Here is a 21,379-nt window from a genome sequence, read left to right on the forward strand (position 1 = left end):
TCGTCATGATCTCATGCAACATTTAATACGCAGCCCACTCTGCATAACTTGTTAAAGATTCCTGTTATGATACTCACACCTGTTTTTGCACATCTCTAAAGATATTTTTATCCAGATGTACTTGGAATTGTCTTCACAGTCACATGTTCATTTAAAAGGCAAACTGATTGTTTGCTTGTTATTGATCCCTCCAGATATTTGAACTTAAGTTTTAAATGTCGCAACCTTAAGATTTGTATTTCTGAATGACAGCTTACTGACCCTTGATAAACATTTCTCTGTTTCAGGGAGCCACCATAAAGAGAGATGAGTCCACTGGAGGACTAGTGGTGGCTCGGATCATGAGAGGAGGAGCTGCTGATCTAAGTGGTGAGAAACATTTTCAATGTAATACAACTATATAACCATTGTGTCATTGATCAACCCTCTTAAAAATAACCATTCCAATTAGATTGCAAAAAGCATTATACAGCCTGATGCCAAAGAGCCCAAAAGTCCCCCCAAATAACTTTTTATTTTATAGCTCTTCTGAAAACCATACTGGTACTTTAAGTAATAATAATAATAATAATACACACAAAAAAAGAATAATAACACAACACACCCCAATCCTCCATGTCACGGCTTCAGATGGTCCAAAATGCCGCAGCCAGGTTTTTAACTGGGGTTCGTAGACGAGAACACATTACTCCGATATTATTGTCTTTAAATTGGTTGCCATTGTGTTATAGAGTTGAATTTAAAATTTTGCTGCTAGTTTTTAAGGCTTTGACTGGTCTGGCACCATCCTATCTGTCAGATCTTGTAAATGTAAAAAAGTCAACAAGAGGCTTGCGATCCTCAGACAGCATTATACTGTCATATCCCAGATCGAGATTGAAGTTGCAAGGTGATCGTGCGTTTTCAGTGGCCGGTCCTAGGATATGGAACAGTCTTCCTTTATCTGTGAAGTCTGCAACGTCTGTACATAATTTTAAATCTAAGCTACAGGCTTATCTTTTAACTCTTGCATTTCATTCATAACTTTGGTTTCGCTAAACCCTACCCTAGTGTTTTATTGTCTGTTACTGTATTGTGTGTGGTTTGTTTTATACTTCTTCATTTGTACAGCACAGTGGTCAACTTCTGTTGTGTTTATTTGTGCTTTATAAATAAATAAATGAAATGAAATGAAATGAACGCACACACACAAACAAATCAGAAACACTGATGTAAAGAACCTGTAATGTAAGATCAAAATATAATGTAACATCAAGTGTTTCAATCTCCAAGGAATCACAGAGCCAATTCAAAAACACTTAACTATAAAAAATAAGAAGAGGGTATCTGAAGTGATGAGCCTAATGTGTCGCAAAGAACTATCAGAGAACGTTTATTTATGAGAGTGAAGTCTTCAACTCAGATTGGTCTGTTAATCCCTGCACTTAGTCTTGAAGTCTCTTGAATGGATGAACAAATAAATAAAAATAGCACTGGCTAAATGATAATGTGATAAAGTGTTTCTTTAGGTTCAGGCTTTTCAATTTTTTTAATTGTTTTTTTAGCCCTGTGAACTTCTAGTAAGTACACTTTTGTTTACACCCTAAATGTGTTTACTAATGATAGTGCATATATAGTCTAATAGAGCATATGCATGCATCACAGTTGATTTTTTTGTTTTTTTTGTTTTTAATGTCATGAAAATTCCCACCAAAATTTCATACTATAATATATAATACATGTAGTTAACATTTTCCTTATCTTAAATATACTAAATTGAATAATAATTTCACACTTTATGGTAACACTTTAATTTACAGTGTTACTAATTTACAAGTTACTCATATTTCATGTTACTATTATCATTTACAATAGTAATATGTAAGTACATGCAGCTCTATAAATAATTACACTAAATATATGTAGTTCATTATTTTTAATATAACACTTTACAATAAGGTTCCATTCGTTAACATTAGTGAACGCATTAGGTATCATGAACTAACAATAAACTATATATATTTATTACATATATTTAGTAATCTTTGTTAATGTTAGTTAATAAAAATAGAATTGTTCATTGTTAGTTCATGTTAGTTCATAGTGCATGTACAAATGTTATCTAATACAAATTTTCATTTTAAAACTGTATTAGTATACTGTATGTTGGAATTAACATTAAGATTGATAAATGCTTAATTCATGTTAAATAATGTTTTTAACTAATGTTAACAAATGGAACTTTATTGTAAAGTGTTACCATTATTACTCAGTAATTACCCATTTAAATACACAGTAACATGAACGCTGAATAAAGTGCGACCAAATATCACTTTTCTCATGTTTCATCTCAAGCATACTCTCCACTGACACTTTTTTTCTACTTGGTAAACACGTTTTAGAAAAAAAATATAGAAATCATTTTACCACAATAAATATGGAAATGTTTGTTTATTTAGCATTAGTTTAAATTATCATAGTTTAGACATGTATAGACATTTTTATAATGGGTTTTAATATTGTTTAATATTGAAAGTTTGGTCCTTGGACAGGGGTTATACAGTAAAATCTATACGTAAAAAGCATTTGAAAAGTACCAAGAATAAATGTTTAAGGCATTGTAAAGAAAATAAAAAATAATAATCAATTCAGTTGTTTCCAAGTCAGTGTTATATTCATATTACAAAACAAAGTTTTGATTCTGTTTGTTTAATTAAAAATCAACCCTAGTGCCTGAAGTTTAATAAACAGCCATGTATACACTTCATATCATGCTTATAGCTTACTTCATTTCCAGATATATTTGTAAAAACCAGAGGGAAAAAATACATTAAGTTGTGTAAGTACAATTTATTCTGCGATGTTGTTGCTTTCCATCTAATTCTGTCACTGGTTTATGCTACAGGTCTTATTCATAAGGGTGATGAGCTCAAGGAAGTCAATGGAGTTCCAATGGAGGACAAGAACCCAGAGGAAATTGTTCCCATACTAGTATGCCTCTCTTTGTGTGTGTTGGTGTAACTGTATTTGAACTTTTTGTGTGTGTGTGTGTGTACGTGCGTGCGTGCATGTGTGCATGCATGCACGTGTGTATCTATGCATCAATTTAATGTGATGTGTTTGTTTTTGAGGGTTTTCTTAAGGACAACAGTTCTGCATTCTGTCTCAGTGCATGTGTGTTATTAAATGTGAGATTCAATCTGTAGCTTGTGAGCTTGCTTTGGACCTGTATCTCATAATCACATCCTCCAGGCCCAGTCAGAAGGAGCAGTGACCTTCAAAATAATCCCAGGCACCAAAGAAGAGCTGGAGAACAAAGATGCCAAGGTTCATTTATCCAAATCACAGCATACATAGAGCACAGTTTTTTGTTATGCATTTTACACTCCACATAATCAAAACCAAATTTGGTGACATCCATATGAGTGTGTGGATTGTTTCAGACCTTTGTTAGGGCACTTTTTAACTACGATCCCAAAGCAGATCCTGCTATTCCATGCAAAGACGCTGGGTTGGAGTTCAGAAGAGGAGATGTGTTACAGATCGTAAGCCAAGAAGATGACACCTGGTGGCAGGCCAGACGGCATGGTGACGCCAACCTCAGGGCTGGACTAATTCCCTCTAGACAGCTTCAGGAAAGGTAAGAAAACTCTTGCAATCAGATTCTTTCTAAGATTCACTTCAAGTCTAGATTGACAACAATGGGATTTTTGCCAGGACAGTTTTCTACTGAAGTCTGTAAACAGCAAAAAAATGCTGTGCTTGTGCTATTTGTGTGTCTGCCCAAAACCATTCCAGAAGGGTTTACCATAGTACTTGATATGACTCTGAATAGACAACTTTGTGATATTGAGAAATGTGTGCAACTTGTTGTATTGAAGGGGAATTTCACGGGGCTGACTATGTTATGACTATGTTAATGGTTTAAATGTGGTTCCTATGTTTTATCTGCAGGCGAGTGGCTTTACAGAGACCTAAAGCTCTGTTTCACCCAAACAGAGTGTCATTCATCGGTAAGCTTGGTAATATCTGATCAGTAGACATAGCAGTATTCAAACAAAACCCTGCTGAAAAGATCAGCATGAATTTTCTGCTGAAGCTAGTTGACCAAGGAAGACTTACTGGTTACGAATGGTGGAGACACCAGCATCCTATACATGGTAACAGCATCCAAAACATAACGTGTGCTGGTTACCAGCAGCGCTGGTCTTTTCAACAGCTGTTATGATAATCACACCTTTTTTTGCACCTCTATAAAGGTATTTTCATCCACATGCTTTTATTAATCAAATTAATTGCATATAACAACATTTCCTGAAAAGGGCCCCCGTAAAGATACTTCAGTCTATAATAATCAGAACATTTGTAAAAGGACTTATTATGTAATAAATATAATATTTTAAAGACATTACATTGTGGCAGACAATACAAAATGGCTTTAGAAGTCAATATGTTGTTTGGTTTATTTACAGTTGAAGTCAGAAGTTTACATACACTTAGGTTGAAGTCATTAAAACACAGATTTAATTAGCAAACTATAGTTTTGGCAAGTCGTTTAGGACATCTACTTTGTGCATGACATGAGTCATTTTTCCAACAATTATTTACAGACAGATTGTTTCACTTTTAATTGACTATCACGATTTCAGTGGGTCAGAAGTTTACATACACCAAGTTAACTGTGCCTTTAAGCAGCTTGGAAAATTCCAGAAAATTATGTCAGGCCTTTAGGCAATTAGCTTCTGATAGGAAGTGTACTGAACTGGAGGTGTATCTGTGGATGTATTTTAAGGCCTACCTTCAAACTCAGTGCCTCTTTTCTTGACATCATGGGAAAATTTAAAGAAATCAGCCAAGACCTCAGAAAAAACAATTGTGGACTTCCACAAGTCTGGTTCATCCTTTGTAGCAATTTCCAAATGCAAATAAAATAAGACATTCTTTAGCTTCTAACTTTCTCTCCGAGTGATCGTTTTACACGTATATATAGCCAAAATCACAGCACAGCCGTTGTCTTTAACTTATGTTATAAAATCAGCATTTTAGCAGTGCAGAGCAGCAGCTTGGAAATTGCTTGGAAGTGACTACTGGTTAGCATGTAGTCTTAATGAGTGGCATTTCAGTCACTATTTCATACTCGTACATACATATGTAAATGAGAACAGCTTTATTGGGGATTCGGCTGTATAAAAATACAGTATGTGAGTACAGAAATTAAGAGAGAAGCAAACAGATGTAAAGAGCTAACACAAGGCAGAATGCAAATACGATGCGATGACGTCACGCATACGCAAATTGACACATGATGTCATCTAGATATTTAGTGGCTTTTTGAGCAGGCTTTAGCTACTTTTCATTGAAAGTAGTTGGTGACACTGATCATACCGCTCAGGAAGGAGACTCATTCTGTCTCCTAGAGATGAATTTAGTTTGTAGCGAAAAGTAGAAATCAATCCCAGAACAACCGCAAAGGACCTTGTGAAATGCTGGACAAAACAGGTAGACAAGTATTCTTCAAAGAGTAGACTTCAAGTGTAATTGAGCACAAGCCTATAACTAGCCATTTCACTGCTTTTCAGCATCTCTTGCCATATATTTAGCATTTTTATTCCTGATGGAAACAGACTGGATGATATTGTCCAGTTTAACCATTTATTTTTAAATCAATAGCAAAAAAAAATAATCAAATTTATGAACTCTTGTTGGAAGAGGTGTGCAAACAAAGACAAGACTCAACACACCTCAGAGAGTGATATGTCTCAGAGAGTGATGTGGAAATGGTTGTGGAAATGTCACAGTTACGATAACTACAAAGTATGTTAGTCTGAGATGAGAGGGTGCCTGGCATCTTCCTAGAGCATCTCTCTAAAGATGTGAGCTGAATAAACGACCTGATAAAGTCTGAGGTAGTGCTGTAAATCACAGTGTTTCTGCTGGACATTTAAAAAAAATTTTTATTATGTGTGAACATGTTCATGCTGAGGCACGGAAAGATTGCAAAAGCCCTGTTATTCCGTCTTTCATTGTTAAAGATTTGTAGTGTGTGGCTACAGGAAGACATGACAGCACTTCTCCAGATTTATAATGAGAAGCATATATAAAATAATGAAAACTACACATAAACTCTTCCTTTACTTTTAGAATGCATACTGTTTTACTATAATTTAAAATTCAAGTGGACTGGATTCCAAAACAACATCAGTATCAATTGACAGTGGCTTGAGTCTGTATTAACTTCCTGGGCATTTTTGACCAATTTCAGTTTTGTTTTTAATAGAAATCTGAGTGGTACAAGACTTTGCAACTTTTCCTAGAATTGCAATCTGAACATCCAAAAGAAAATAATAATAATAAGAAGAAGAATTTAAGAGACACACACGCACACACACACACACACACACACACACACGCACGCACGCACGCACTCTCACACACATGCAGGCACGCACACACAAACACACACACACACATAGATATAATGATGTTTATACTGTACAAACTATATATTATATTCCCTAACCCTACCCCTACCCCTAAACCTAACCCTCACAAAAAACTTATTTTTTAAGGGATTTGAATTATGGGGACACTAGAAATGTCCTCATAAACCACATTTATAGCATAATACCCTTGTAATAACCAATTTGTATCCTAAACAAAAGTCCTCGTAAACCACTCAAACCTGCCCCCCCCACACACACACACATACACACACACACATACACGAATGGGTGAGACTAACTTGTCTAAAAACTTGTAAAATAAAAGTTTTAAGTTGAATGATGCAATCTGCACTCACAGACAATAATTAAAAACCTGTGTTTTGAATTTAGTTGCAGAGAGACATTCATATTAATCCAAGAACAGACACAAACTTAGCCAAAAACCTGTAGCAAAACTCACTTGTACACTTGTAAATCCAGATCAGTTTTTCAAGATTTGTCATGACTTCATTGGCCCTGGCCCCGCCCAACACCGGTAGTCTGCTCTCTCGCATCTGACATTACCGTGACATTATCGTCCCATGTCTGTTTTGTATTACATTGTCTGTCTTTGTGTGAGCACACAGTTTCTCTCCCTATTTTAGTCTACTTGTGTTTGCTGTCCATTGCCAGTTTGTCTTGTTTCCAGTCTTGTGTGATCTAATTCAAGTCATTTTTATTTGTATAGCGCCTTTCACAACACACATAATTTCAAAGCAGCTTTATAGAAAATCATGCATTAACAGAAAATAAAACTGTAATATCTATAATGTCTTAGAGTCATCATTCTGACATCATTCAACAAGATTGTGTATGATCTGTAAGATAAATGACTAATATATTTGAAGTCCATCCTGGATTAACTGCAGAAGTTCACATAGAGGCATGCCCAACACCCGTAGTCTGCGCTCTCGCATCTGGATTTATAAATGCACAAGTGACTTTTTACTTTTTTTTTTGTTTAATTTTTTTAACTATGCAGCTTCCTTTAAACAAACATATTGCATTTTCACAATGAAAAAGAAAATCTTACCTGAACACTACATGAGCTATAAATACTATCAAATCCTAAATACACTGACACTCTCATTAGATCTGTGATCATTTATGTATCAAAATCTAAATGTAACATCTATATGTTATTGCAAAGTCTTTTTCCTACAGTATAAACTTTTGAGGGAATTGTAGATGGGTGGAAAAGTGAAAAACCAATAGATGGATCTGGAATATTTCAATCATCTCATCTTGAAAAGCCATTGTAGGTCTGTTCAAAGCGACAGTCTTGCCTATAAAAGCTCCATCTGTGTGTTGGATGCAAGAAGAGTGACAGCTGCTCCGTGACTCAGAATCACCACATGGTGATGATGGACGAGGTCAATTCATGGCCTAACCTATAACACACTCACACAAAATGCTCGAGTCCGAGCACAAGGTCACCAAAATGCCACATGTTAAACTCAAGACTGCACTAACATTTTTACTGGCTCTGTAAAAGCATGAAACACATAATTCCCCAATGAACCGCAGGTGAGGACATGGCCAGGACAAGTTGAGCTTGGTCACAGAAAATTGCAATTACTATTTAGAAAATCCACCTTGGCCACAGCTTGACGGACAATTGGATTGAATGTCAAATTCTTGTCCCCTGACTCCCACTGCACTGTGGGTTTGAAAGATCAGGCCCCACACTCTGCAAACTTTGGATTTACTATACTTAACTAGTCCCCTTTAAGAAAAATAAAGGCATGTTCACTCTCTTCCAAAATAATTTTATTTTTCCTCTTTATGCAGTTATATTTCTTACATACCTTGCTATCATTTCAATGTTTACATCCTAAAACCACCAAATGAAAGAGCAGAGATGAGGAGAGGTGTTTAGATTTTTTATAGGAACGGGCCACTCTTTTTCTTGCCATCGTGATGTTCCAAATTTAGGTAGTAAAAATGACATCACATGCTCACTGATTATACAGTAAGATTGATTGATGAAGTGCTTAGTATTTTGTTCTATCTATGTATTGTTTCTTTCTATAACATAAAGCATTGATACCTGGGCAATCTCAGATTGAGATTTTATTTTTATTTTTTTAATTCCACTAACCTCTGCAAATGTCAAAAAATATATTTTCTCTCAATTTTCTTGTGGGTGCAATTTCTAAAAAAGCCTCCCTCTCTTTTTCTCTCTCTTTGCCCTCTCACTCACACTGAACAGACAACATGGAAGGTAATTTTTCATCACTGTCACGTAACAGTAAGCCGACTCTAATTTGCCAGTATTTTTGTTTTAAATGTTTACATCATGTTTAGAAACAGTAATGTAAGAAATTTACCCCATTCTCTCACCACTTTTTGATTAAGGGTTGCTTTAACTGCATGTCACATTTATCTTAAATTAATTAGAGTGCATTTTTCTCTTCTTTCTGCCTTGCATTCACCCGATCACCAGAGGATGTGGACTATGGAGCAATAAGTGGCATACATATAGGTAAGGATTAATTTGTCTAAACTGTTACCTTCTCGCTGTCTAGTTATTTTATACTAAGCACATGATGGGTTGCACCGATTAGTTGTGGGTCACATGACTTCAAGGGATATTTCACACCAAAATAAATATTATGCCATAATTTACTCCCCCTCATGTTGTTCCAACCTGTATGACCTGTTTATTTTGTGGAACACAAAATAAGTTAGAGGGTATTGTAGTCTCAGTCATCCAAATATTTTGATATTTTTAGTATTTTAAGCAAATTGTTGAAATGGTACACAATTGCATGTGACATCAATTAAACATAAATTAGATCAGAAGTTATCCAAAAGCACTCAGATTAGATGAACTTTAAAAAAAAAATTCAAGAGATTACTTACTGACTGCGATTAATGTAATTTGTAATCAGTTCCAGATTACAGTTCAGAAGTAATCTACCCAGCACTGAACATGTAACTGCCAAATATTTTAGAAATCAGTAAAAGTCAAAATTAAATTAACCTGGAGAGCTTTGCTATCACAAAGCATGATATGAACCACACTGTAAACATCAGACATCGTCTTATGTCTGTGTCATGGTCCTGTCACTCTGTCAGTCTGGGTTATTTTCTGACAGGACCGTGATATTATCGTCCCACGTCTGTTTTGTATTTCATTGTCTGTCTTTGTGTGAGCACACAGTTTCTCTCCCTGTTTTAGTCTACTCATGTTTGCTGTCCAGGGTCAGTTTGTCTTGTTTCCAGTCTTGTGTGATCCAAGTCAAGTCAAGTCATTTTGATTTGTATAGCACCTTTCACAACACACATCGTTTCAAAGCAGCTTTATAGAAAATCATGCATTAACAGAAAATTAAACTGTAATATCTATAATGTATTAGAGTCATCATTCTGTAGTTTGATCAAATGCGATTTTGAATCGTGTTTAAAAATAAGTAATTCAATAATAATTGTATTTATAACCCCAGTAAGCAAGCCGAAGGCGACTGTGGCAAGGAACACAAAACTCCATAAGATGTTGGTTAATGGAGAAAAATAACCTTGGGAGAAACCAGACTCACTGTGGGGACCAGTTCCCCTCTGACTAAACATTACTATAATGCTAATATTACTTATGTATAGTACAAGTCATAGTTTAAAACTATTAAACTAAGTAAGTGTTAAGGGTCAGTGTTAAAACGAGAAAAGATTTTACATGAACTGTAAGATTAACGAATAATGTATTTGAAGTCCATCCTGGATTAGCTGCAGACGTTCACATAGATGCATAGTCCTTGTTAGTTGGCTGATGAAGGGTTTGTTGGCAATTAATTGATAGTCTTTGTATTCCATTTCAAGAGTGTCCATCATTAAAACAAGGTGATGCAGGCAGAGATCAGTTAGGAGCATCGCAGTTCAACCTGCCGGTAATTTCGGTGAGGTCTATCCTAAATCCAAGGTTTAGGCAATGGCATATGATGAAACCCATGTCTTATGGTTGTAGTTGGCATCAGTTCATCCTCTGAAGTCAATCGTAATAGACTGAAGTGATGTTTGGCTGGCACCGGCTGCTATTATTCATCATCACTCAGAGACACGTAGCAGTGGAGTCCAACACAAATGCAGCCGGTTTTGGTGATCTCAGGATAGGAGTCCACAAGGTTGATACAGGGAAACAAATAGAATAATATTAGCATAGATGCAATTCAATTTATTGCAGAGTTATAGATCATGATCAACGTTTCTGGTTTCTGGTTCCGGCAGAGATTAGGTGTATGTCTGGCTATAGGGCCAGTGGTGGCTCAGCGGTTAAGGCTCTGGGTTACTGACCAAAAGGTCGGTTGTTCAAGCCCCAGCACTGCCAATATACCACTGCACGGCCCTTGAGCAAGGCCCTTGACCCTATCTTCTCCAGGGGCACTGTTTCATGACTGACCCTGCGCTCTGACCCCAGCTTAGTTGGGATATGCAAAAACAACTGCATTTCATTGGCTCTGTACCTGTACTCTGCACAATGACAATAAAGTTGAATCTTAATCTTAAATAGATGAGTCTTTAGTCTTAATCTGAGGGAGTGTGTCTGCATCTCGAACAGTGTTAGGGAGACTATTCCACAGTTTAGGAGCCAAATAGGACAATTATCTACATCCTTTTGTGGAACAGGCCTAGAATTTTGCGATCATAATGAACATGATGGATTATTGCACGGTAGAAATCACTTAAGTACTGTGGAGCTAGACCATTCAAAGCTTTGTATGTAGTTCACAGAATTTTTAAATGAATAAGAAATGTAACAGGTAAAATGGGGCTAAAATGATCACATTTCTTGGTTCTAGTCAGCACTCTGGCTGCTGCATTTTGAACCAATTGAGGTTTATTTATTGATCTTGCTCGACATCCTCCCAGTAATGCATTACAATAATCTAGTCTTGAGGTCATGAATGCATCAATTAATTTTTTATCTAGTAATTCTTCAAGAGGCTGAACTATGGTGTCTTGGAGGTGCTGTCATTGCCAGACATCACTCACAATGCTGGTTGTGCCCCAGAGTCCCACAGTGACTCCATTGGCTGATCATTCAGGGAAGACTAATGATGGCCCTGTCTCAGTGTGGGCTCTGTATTCTGCATCCATGTGAAAAGTGGCCTGTTTGTCCACATTTAAATTGATGCTGACAGTTTTAACCTACTTGCTTCTCTTTGCTTCCCTATATCTAGATCATGCTGTCTTATTAATGGCCTCTATTGCTGCTCTGATCATCTATTTAATCTCAGCATTGAGTTCCTCTATGATATTTGAGTGTTTGGGATCTCATTTTGGGTAACACTTAATTCTTTAGCTTCCTTTCCTTTTACAGTTCTGATGGCCACAGCATTACCGTGTTCTTTTTCTGGCTGTGCGGTGGGGGCAAGCGAGTTCTCAGATTGTGGTTCTGTATGGAAGTCAAGTATACGGGGAGGTATACCTGCGTATAGATTATTTAGTTTATCTTGTCTTTCTCCTTACAGCTTAGCAGCGTCATTCACAACTTCATTGAGGTGCTCATCTGTTGTCCTGATGTCACTGAGGAAGGACTTAATCTGAAATTTCAAAGTGTCACTCAACAGTTTCAATTGAGCGAAGGAATTTACATTGGATGGTTTCTCTGCTATAGCGATCATCATCGCCATTTACTTCTTTCCATAGCGATTTCTTTTTCAGTTCAGTTGCCCTGAAGACGAAATTCTGAACTGCTCTTTGGGTTCTTGGGATGTTTTTGAGCTGGTGGTACAAATCAGCTGTGCTGTCATCCTTGTAGTAGCCCTTTAGGATTGTACACAATGATGGCAGTGTAAATCCACTCTTAATCTCCAACATATCTCTCAAGGACAGACCTGGAGTTACGACTCTTATTACAGCCTCAATTATTTCAGTTTCTGAGTGGCACTTATCTAGTCCCACTCCAATCTGGCTAATTAGATCAGGGTAGGATAGCTTGACTTTTTGCCAACTTTCTCCAATTTGCCCCAAATCTTAAACTCCCTTCTCAGTGTCACCTCAGTCAGCTTGTGTGCTGGTTCAATTTTCTTGTCATACTTTGTTTTACTTTTAACATGTCTTTTTTCACACTTTCATTCACACAGCAACTTTATTCATCAATATTTTGTGGGCAGCTCAGATACTTCTCTTCCAGCCCTCTCACCTGAATGGGTCCCTCTGCTGTCAATTCTGCATCAGTGATGCCTTGTCTTACCTCACTCACAAATGAGAGTAAATCTTTGAAGCACTGGCTGGCCTCACATTCATCCTCATCCTCCTCTATTTTATTTGGACTTACTTGAGGGCCAATCAGCATATAAGCCATCACATTTCATGTATCAGCAAACCTCATGAAGATGATCCTCCTCTAACTGGATGAAGAGTTGCTCTCCGCCACTGTGCTCTACTTCTCATTGTCTGGCTTGCCAAAATATATGACATGTATAAAGGAACAGATGCCTTTTCGGATGTAGCACATTCATTTATTTATGTTGGTGGGGAATATGTTAGGGAAGATTATAACATGAAAAATAATTGTTAGCAGAGCATCTGAACACTCTGGCATTCACTGCCCATAACTACATCACCTGTAGTAATGAGGATATTTTTTAACAGGTCTCTCCGAGAGCTCCCCCTAATGTTTGAATATGTAATGTCACTTATTATGTGCTTAAATAAATTGTACTATTAATGCTGTTTCCAACCAGAATGAACTATTTGAATAAATAAACATTTTCCAGTCTGAATAAACAAAAAAACCTGGATGAAAATATATTCAATTCAATAATTACATATCTTTTTACTAGTGCCACAGACATTTCACCCAGAAACTGGTCAACAACACTTCCAGCTCCAGCCTCAGGGGGCAGTGGTTAACATTTCTATGAGCACAGATCAATTTCAGTAGCAGAAATTTCAACCTACTATTGTCAAATTTGCAGTGTGATCAGTCTGACCATTTTCTCCACTCACATGCTCTCTGTTAACATCAACTTACCTGAAACTGCTGTACCATGTTTGTTGAGCTAATACATAAATTAAACACTGACATGTCAATTAGTATTAAACCTTTATGGATGAGTAGTTGATTACTAAATAGTTGTAGTTGTGCAAGCTCTACAGTGCATGGGCATTTCATCCTGAAGCCCGACATGTGACTTGTACTGTTTTGGTCACAATGCTGATGAATGAGGAGGTTGTTAGAGATGTCAATATCAGCCTCTTATTTTTCCATTGCATATAGTATTTGTAGTCCAGCATTATGTTCCCACACCGTTATGAGGATGATGTTTATTTAAGATGAGGCTCATTAGTTTTAGATTTAGCCTGATCTGGTTTGAGCATTCATGTTTATGGGAAAGGTTTTGATGGCTCCAGACTGGGTGCTTTGTGCTGCTCCATTAGTGACAATAACCATCAGAAAGGTGAACATGCACTATGCTCATTTAGCAGCATGGCTACTGGATGAGTCTAACAGATACATGCCTCGTTTTCAGCTTTTTGGCAAACCTTGGCCCCAATTCAGAAGTCAGTTTGTCTACAACGAATCACCAGGACACACAATGTCCAAACTAGCATCAGTGCTTTTGCAGTCCCTCAATAAAACATGCTTAAGATATTACAATGGGGCCAAGCCATTTAGTGCTTACTTTGCCAGGTCCAGAATTTCAGATTTATCACAGTGGTGGTCTAACAAGTATGTGATGGAAAATTGGAAGCTTTTGCCATGGATGGAGAGCTCTGATAGCGCTGGATGCTGTTTGAACAATTTTTAGCATTCTTCTATAAATCTATTCAACAAATCCCTTCTAAAATGTAGAGGTGCTGTTCAGAGTAACGACGCAGAGATACAATGCCCAGGGAAGTGATGGATATGAAAAGGGTCATGGCGGAGAGGTGTGGTAGGATATTAAACTGGGGAAATCTGGAAAATGTATCAGCAAATACCAACAAGACTATTTACAATATATTGCAGTACCACATGCTAATGCATGGCTAAAATTCCAGATTGTTTGCTTATTTTTCCAGATATTTTGGATGTTTTTGGTGTCAGGTAGCCACAGCTTGTGTGTGTTAGTAGACTCTGGTTTTAAGGCAATCGCAAGTCTTCATTAAACAGATAATGTTTTTAACATGCAGTCTGGTGCAACCGATCACATATGATATCTCATGCATTTTATCAACCGCTTGTGACAGATGATAATATAGATTGAGTACTTGGTGTGGTTTAGTGCAGTATGTGGTTTCTGAAGAAGCATAACAAAAATATATTATTGAATTCCCCGTCATATAAGCAGGCTCTCTTTCCAAATCCCGCAGCATGGGATGTGGTGTCTTTGTTGGGTCCCTGCTCCCTGCTATCTATGATTTAATGGCTCATCAGAGGAGCACCATGCCTCGCTCAAGGATTGTGAGGCATCAGACTGGAAATGTAGAGGGTATCCAATGTTTTCAAGGGTATGTTTCTCTCTTTTATAAAGGTGATGTGTGAGGTGATGTCAACATACTTTTTTTATCACATCTTAATATGTAGAGACTACATCTATGTTACTAGTGTAACCCCCGTTCCTTGATGGAGGGAACGAGATGTTGTGTCGATTGTAGTGATGCAGTGGTGGCTCAGTGGTTGAGGCTCAGGGTTACTGACCAGAAGGTCAGGGGTTCAAGCCCCAGCACCACCAAGATGCCACTGTTGGGCCCTTGAGCAAGGCACTTAACTCCAGGTTGTTCCAGTGGGATTGTTCCTGTAATAAGTGCATTGTAAGTCGCATATGTACATATGTATATGTATATGTATGTAGTGACACAAGGGGCTTCTTTCGTGAGCCTCAGATACCTCTGAATACGAAAAAGGCCAATGCCAAATTAGCGAACAGAATTTGCATGTCCCGCCCCCGGACATACGGGTATGAAAGGCGGGGATTGTGCATCTGTTCAGTCTGCACTGAAGAGCCAAGAATAAGGTTCGGCCATTACAGCGAACACATGTTGTGGCAAGGGGGACACAACGTCTCATTCCCTCCATCAGGGAACGGAGGTTACACTAGTAACCTAGACATCGAGTCAGTGAGTCTGTCACTGACTCGATGTTGTGCCGATTGTAGTGACAAGTCCCTATTCAATAGCGCCACTGAACCGTGTTACATGATCTGCTGATGCTGGTGCAGCAAGCTATAGCGTGCCAAAGGAGCATGGGCATCAGACTGCACGTAACCTTCCCCAAAGTCCCACTAAGACATCATATTGTTTTTTAGGTTCCTGGGATCCGATCAAGGATTTCCCTTGAGGGGTGGGAACAAGCGATGTGACAAGCATGGGAGCGCCAGCCACAGCCTTTTCTCTCTCTATGTTTCTCCTCATAGAGTGCTAGATGCGGCCGGGGCCATCTAGCTATAACACGCATCGGGGAAGGCATTCTTTCAGGGGGAAAAGACCCTGCGGAGATCACATCTCTTCCAGGCTGGGGATGTGAAAATGTGGCAAATACGTCACATGGGCCTGTTACGGAAGTTATGGAAGTGGCGAAGTGGTAGGTGCTGCCTAATGAGGGAGGAGCTCTACAAACACAATGACCGGGGCAGAGGGGACTGCCCAAGGGAGACGCGGGTCTGCCTGACAGGGGGACCGTACCACGGAAAATACATCCCAGGGAGTTACCATAATAATCGGCACCTATGGAGCACCTATTCCAGTATAGAGTAACTAGTGGGTCTTTAGTGGGTCTGGTCGGGAATTCCTCCACTGAATTCACAAGCCAGAGGGCTGGGGAGGAAGAACATCCAGGGAGCGCAAGTTTGAGGACTCACCTGGGAGTAAAAGCACACAGTGGGTCTGGGTCCGATAGGCCAATGCGATGGTGTCGACTACTCAGTTGGCGAGCCTCTGTTTGGAGACAGTGTTCCCTTTCCGCTGTCCGTCAAAGTAAACAAAGAGCTGCTCATAGAGACTAAAGCTCTGCGTGCGGTCCAAATAGGTACATGGCACATACCGGACACAGCAACAATAAGGCAGGGTCTTCCTCCTCCTAGGAGAGTGCTTGCAGGTTCACTACCTGGTCCCTGAAAGGGATCGTAGGAACCTTGGGCACATAGCCCGGTCGAGGTCATAGGATGACATGAGCATCTGCTGGACCAAACTCCAGGCAAGTGTCGCTGACAGAGAACGCTTGCAGGTCTCCAACCCTCTTTATGGAAGTGAGCGCAATCAGGAGGGCCATCTTCTGGAAGAGGACACTTGGCTCGACTGACTCTAGCAGCTTGAAAGGGGTTCTCTGAAGGCCCGTAAGGACCACAGAGAGATCCCACGAGAGGAACAGGCATGGCCTGGGAGGATTCAACCTCTGGGCGCCTCCCTAGGGACTTACCGTCCACTGAATCTTGGAGGGGGACAGCCGCCCCTCAAGCTTTCCCTGCAGGAATGAGAGCACCGACCCGACTGCGCACCTCTGCGGGTCTTCAGATCAGGCAGAATTCCAATTTGCGAACAGATGCCACTTAAGGGCGTAAAGCTGCCTGGTATAGGGAGCTCTGGCTTGGTTGATAGTGTCTATGACAGCTGGTGGCAGACCACTCAGATCTTCCGCATCCCATCCAGGGGCCAGACGTGGAGGTTCCAGAGGCCTGGGCGTGGATGCCATAGGGTGCCCTTTCCCTGAGAAAGAAGGCCTTTCCTCAGGGGAATTTGCCAGGGAGGTGCTGTCGCGAGGAGTATAAGATCCGAGAACCAAGTCCGAATAGGCCAGTAAGGGGCCACTAGAGTGACTTGTTCCTCATCTTCTCTGACCTTGCACAGCACCTGTGCAAGTAGGCTCACTGGGGGAAACGCGTACTTGCGCAGCCCCCGGGGCCAGCTGTGTGCCAGCACATCTGTCCTGAGGGGACTTGCCTCCAACCTGAGGGAGTACCAGAGTGGGCAATGGGAGTTCTCTTGGGAGATCTCACAGGTCTACCTGTGCTTTGCCATAATGGTCCCATATCAGCTGAACCACCCTGGGGTGGAGCCTCCTCTCCCTGTTGAGCGGAGCCTGTCGAGACAGCACGTCCGCTGTCGTGTTGAGGCTGCCTGGGATATGAGTGGTGTATGACCTCAGTTGGTGCTGACTCCAAAGGAGGAGATGGCGGGCGAGTTGTGACATGTGACGAGAGCGCACGCCGCCATGGCGATTTATGTTCGCTACTGTCGTGGTGCTGTCTGTATGGATGAAGACGTGCTTACCTCGGATCAGTGGGAGAAAACTCTGCAGGGCAAGAAATAAAGCCAGCAACTCTAGGCAGTTGATGTGTGTAAAGTGATCAATGGAAAGGAGGAGGCGAGAACCGGCTTTTCAATATAAATAATAGTTTAATGATAAACTTAAAACACAACAAAAACACACACATGACGGACATGTCCGTAAACGATCTCTCTCTCCCGCACGATCCTCTGCAGTCGACCTTTATCCCTCACTGTGGCTTAATTAGCCTAATACGGGACCGGGTGTGTAGGATCACGACCAGGCCCTGCCCTCCGCCCTGCCACAATGTGCCAACGTAACTGCGGGCCTGTCCAGGAACCCTGTTTGGAGGTGGGTTTGCAGGAGAGCCGTGGCATGCAGAGCATAAGCGGCCCGTCTGGTGGTGCTGTAGGCTTTGGACACCAGGGACGACGTCGTCCTATAGACACACCACAACTGCTTTTTTCACTTGGGGGACCTCCGTGTACCTGTGGACCACCCCGCCATTGAGGGTAGTGAGAGGTTGGTTTCGGGCAGGTAAAGGTGCCCTCCAAGACTTTGTCAGCTCCTCATGCACATCTGGGAATAAAGAAACCCAGGGGGTTACTGAGGGGGTTACGGGAAGTTCCAGTCCAGCCCAACGTTCTTGGTGGCCCGGACATCTGTGCCTCTGTCTCAGAGTGGGCGAGCAGACCCGAAGGTGGCAGCGATATTCTTATCCAGCTCTGGGGGTCTGAAGGAGACATCGGACTGGCCGTGGGGGCGAGATGAGCTTGCAGGGGGGGCGGGTGGTCTGCGGAGATTTACCCGGCAGAACCGCGCCTGACAAACTCCTCAAATCGCCTCCATCGCCAGCCAGGTCAGCCTCAATCCCGTGGAAAAAAGGCGCGACGTGAGGGCGGCAGGAGTGGCGTTTCCTTTAAGGAAGGAAAGTCGTGACCGTAAGTTGCCATAGTCACGCTGTCAATGAGAATATGAAACATTCATAGACGCTACCTCAGTGTGCCCATACACGTGAGGCAGCATATATGACCATCAGAAGCGGAGAGATATCTACCGCATCCAGGAACTACTCAAAGGAGGAAAGGCATCATACCTGTATGTCCTTGGGCGGGCCATGCAAATTCTGTTCGGCAATTTGGCATTGGCCTTTTTCATAGTCAGAGGTTTCCGAGGCTCACTACAATCAACACAACGTCGAGTGAGTGACAGAAAGGGAACTAAAGTATAATTTAGCCATTTATATGTTGATTTCGTGAATGTTGTAAACTTTGCGGTGCTATCAAAACATTTTTCTCTGTTTGCGGATCCCGAAAAGCCCAACATGCAAAATTGGCTCTACATATGCAGTTGATTGGGGTGGGACTATCTAGATGTCCAACCAATGGAAAACAGGGGTTGTATACTGTATGGACAATCTGTCTGAAAACTGTCATTCTTTTCGTAATTTAATTTGATGACATTGGTGCCACAGAAATTAGACACTTTCCTGTACATAAAATAACTGCAGTTTTTTAGCTGCAGTAAAAGTGTGGTAATTTGGACACAGTATTACTGCAGTACTGGAAACTGCAGGAATACTGCATCCAAATTACCACAGTTGTACTGAAGTACTGAAAATTGCAGGAATACTGCATCCAAAATACCACACTTGTACTGCAGTTCTACAGTTGTGCTCTAGAACTGCACTCTGCACTCCTACAATTAATACATTTGCTGTACTTCCATAAATTCTTCAAAACTTGACCAATGACTGCAAACACAATACAGGTTTTTAGCAATCAGCAATTTATTGCATTCAGTTTTTTAAAAAGGTTTTAAAAATGTGCCTGTCCATTAAGACACCTGAGCATCAGCAATGCAATCTTTCAAATTAAACATTCACTAGCAAATATAAAAGTATAAAATAAACATATACACTCACCTAAAGGATTATTAGGAACACCTGTTCAATTTCTCATTAATGCAATTATCTAATCAACCAATCATATGGCAGTTGCTTCAATGCATTTAGGTGTGTGGTCCTGGTCAAGACAATCTCCTGAACTCCAAACTGAATGTCAGAATGTTGTTGCCAGACGGTCCGGTCTGAGTATTTCACAATCTGCTCAGTTACTGGGATTTTCACGCACAACCATTTCTAGGGTTTACAAAGAATGGTGTGAAAAGGGAAAACATCCAGTATGCGGCAGTCCTGTGGGCGAAAATGCCTTGTTGATGCTAGAGGTCAGAGGAGAATGGGCCGACTGATTCAAGCTGATAGAAGAGCAACTTTGCCTGAAATAACCACTTGTTACAACCGAGGTATGCAGCAAAGCATTTGTGAAGCCACAACATGCACAACCTTGAGGCGGATGGGCTACAACAGCAGAAGACCCCACCGGGTACCACTCATCTCCACTACAAATAGGAAAAAGAGGCTAGAATTTGCAAGAGCTCACCAAATTGGACAGTTGAAGACTGGAAAAATGTTGCCTGGTCTGATGAGTCTCGATTTCTGTTGAGACATTCAGATGGTAGAGTCAGAATTTGGCGTAAACAGAATGAGAACATGGATCCGTCATGCCTTGTTACCACTGTGCAGGCTGGTGGTGGTGGTGTAATGGTGTGGGGGATGTTTTCTTGGCACACTTTAGGCCCCTTAGTGCCAATTGGGCATCGTTTAAATGCCACGGCCTACCTGAGCATTGTTTCTGACCATGTCCATCCCTTTATGGCCACCATGTACCCATCCTCTGATGGCTACTTCCAGCAGGATAATGCACCATGTCACAAAGCTCGAATCATTTCAAATTGGTTTCTTGAACATGACAATGAGTTCATTGTACTAAAATGGCCCCCACAGTCACCAGATCTCAACCCAATAGAGCATATTTGGGATGTGGTGGAACGGGAGCTTCGTGCCCTGGATGTGCATCCCACAAATCTCCATCAACTGCAAGATGCTATCCTATCAATATGGGCCAACATTTCTAAAGAATGCTTTCAGCACCTTGTTGAATCAATGCCACGTAGAATTAAGGCAGTTCTGAAGGCGAAAGGGGGTCAAACACAGTATTAGTATGGTGTTCCTACTAATCCTATAGGTGAGTGTCTATAAAACATATAAATATCCAAAAAACAAATAAACAAAATGTAAAAATAAGTTAAACATGAAGAAGTTAAAGGCATCCTTATTCACAAATTATCAGAGCAAGTGTCATGAATATGTGATACAGTACATGCAGTGCACTGTACAGTACATGACCTCTATATTACTGTACTGTACTGTAAAGAACACCCATCATTGGCAATGTTGCTTAAAATACTAAATTGCTTGATTTTTATATAGTTAATCTGAGATTTTGAAAATGCTGAAATATGGTTTTTATTATATTTGTTTATATCTATGGAACTGTTTGCCTAAACCTATTATGTTTGGGTCAAATCTGAACCGGGGGTAAATAATGCTGGTTTTCAATGCAGCTGGTAATCTTCTCTTGAGTGAATGGTATCTCTCTCTCTCTCTCTCTTAAAGAGTTAATAAATATTATTACTGCTTTTACTTTATCAAAATCAGCAAAGAGTTTACCTTAAAATGACATGTGCATAAAGATATGAAGGCAATAATTTTAGGCAACCATTTTTCAAGTTCTTTTACTTCCAGAAGTGCAGAAACAGAAACTGGGAGGCAGTAGATATCTAATAGGCCTACATTGCATACAACAGGTTTTCAGCAAAATATTTA

The 21,379-nt window shown here is 40.2% G+C and overlaps 1 protein-coding gene across 1 annotated transcript in view; it reads left to right on the top strand.

The window, feature by feature from the left end:
* LOC127644616 (MAGUK p55 subfamily member 7-like) overlaps positions 1–21,379 on the top strand; it is an 81,205-nt gene that overhangs the window by 22,588 nt on the left and 37,238 nt on the right. The window contains exons 9-14 of the mRNA XM_052127880.1: positions 288–369; positions 2,885–2,970; positions 3,232–3,306; positions 3,423–3,619; positions 3,934–3,981; positions 17,374–17,390. Coding sequence (XP_051983840.1) covers positions 288–369; positions 2,885–2,970; positions 3,232–3,306; positions 3,423–3,619; positions 3,934–3,981; positions 17,374–17,390 — 505 coding nt within the window. The remainder of the gene's footprint in view (positions 1–287; positions 370–2,884; positions 2,971–3,231; positions 3,307–3,422; positions 3,620–3,933; positions 3,982–17,373; positions 17,391–21,379) is intronic.

This window comes from Xyrauchen texanus, chromosome 6 (assembly GCF_025860055.1).
Source record: "Xyrauchen texanus isolate HMW12.3.18 chromosome 6, RBS_HiC_50CHRs, whole genome shotgun sequence".
NCBI classification, from domain to species: domain Eukaryota; kingdom Metazoa; phylum Chordata; class Actinopteri; order Cypriniformes; family Catostomidae; genus Xyrauchen; species Xyrauchen texanus.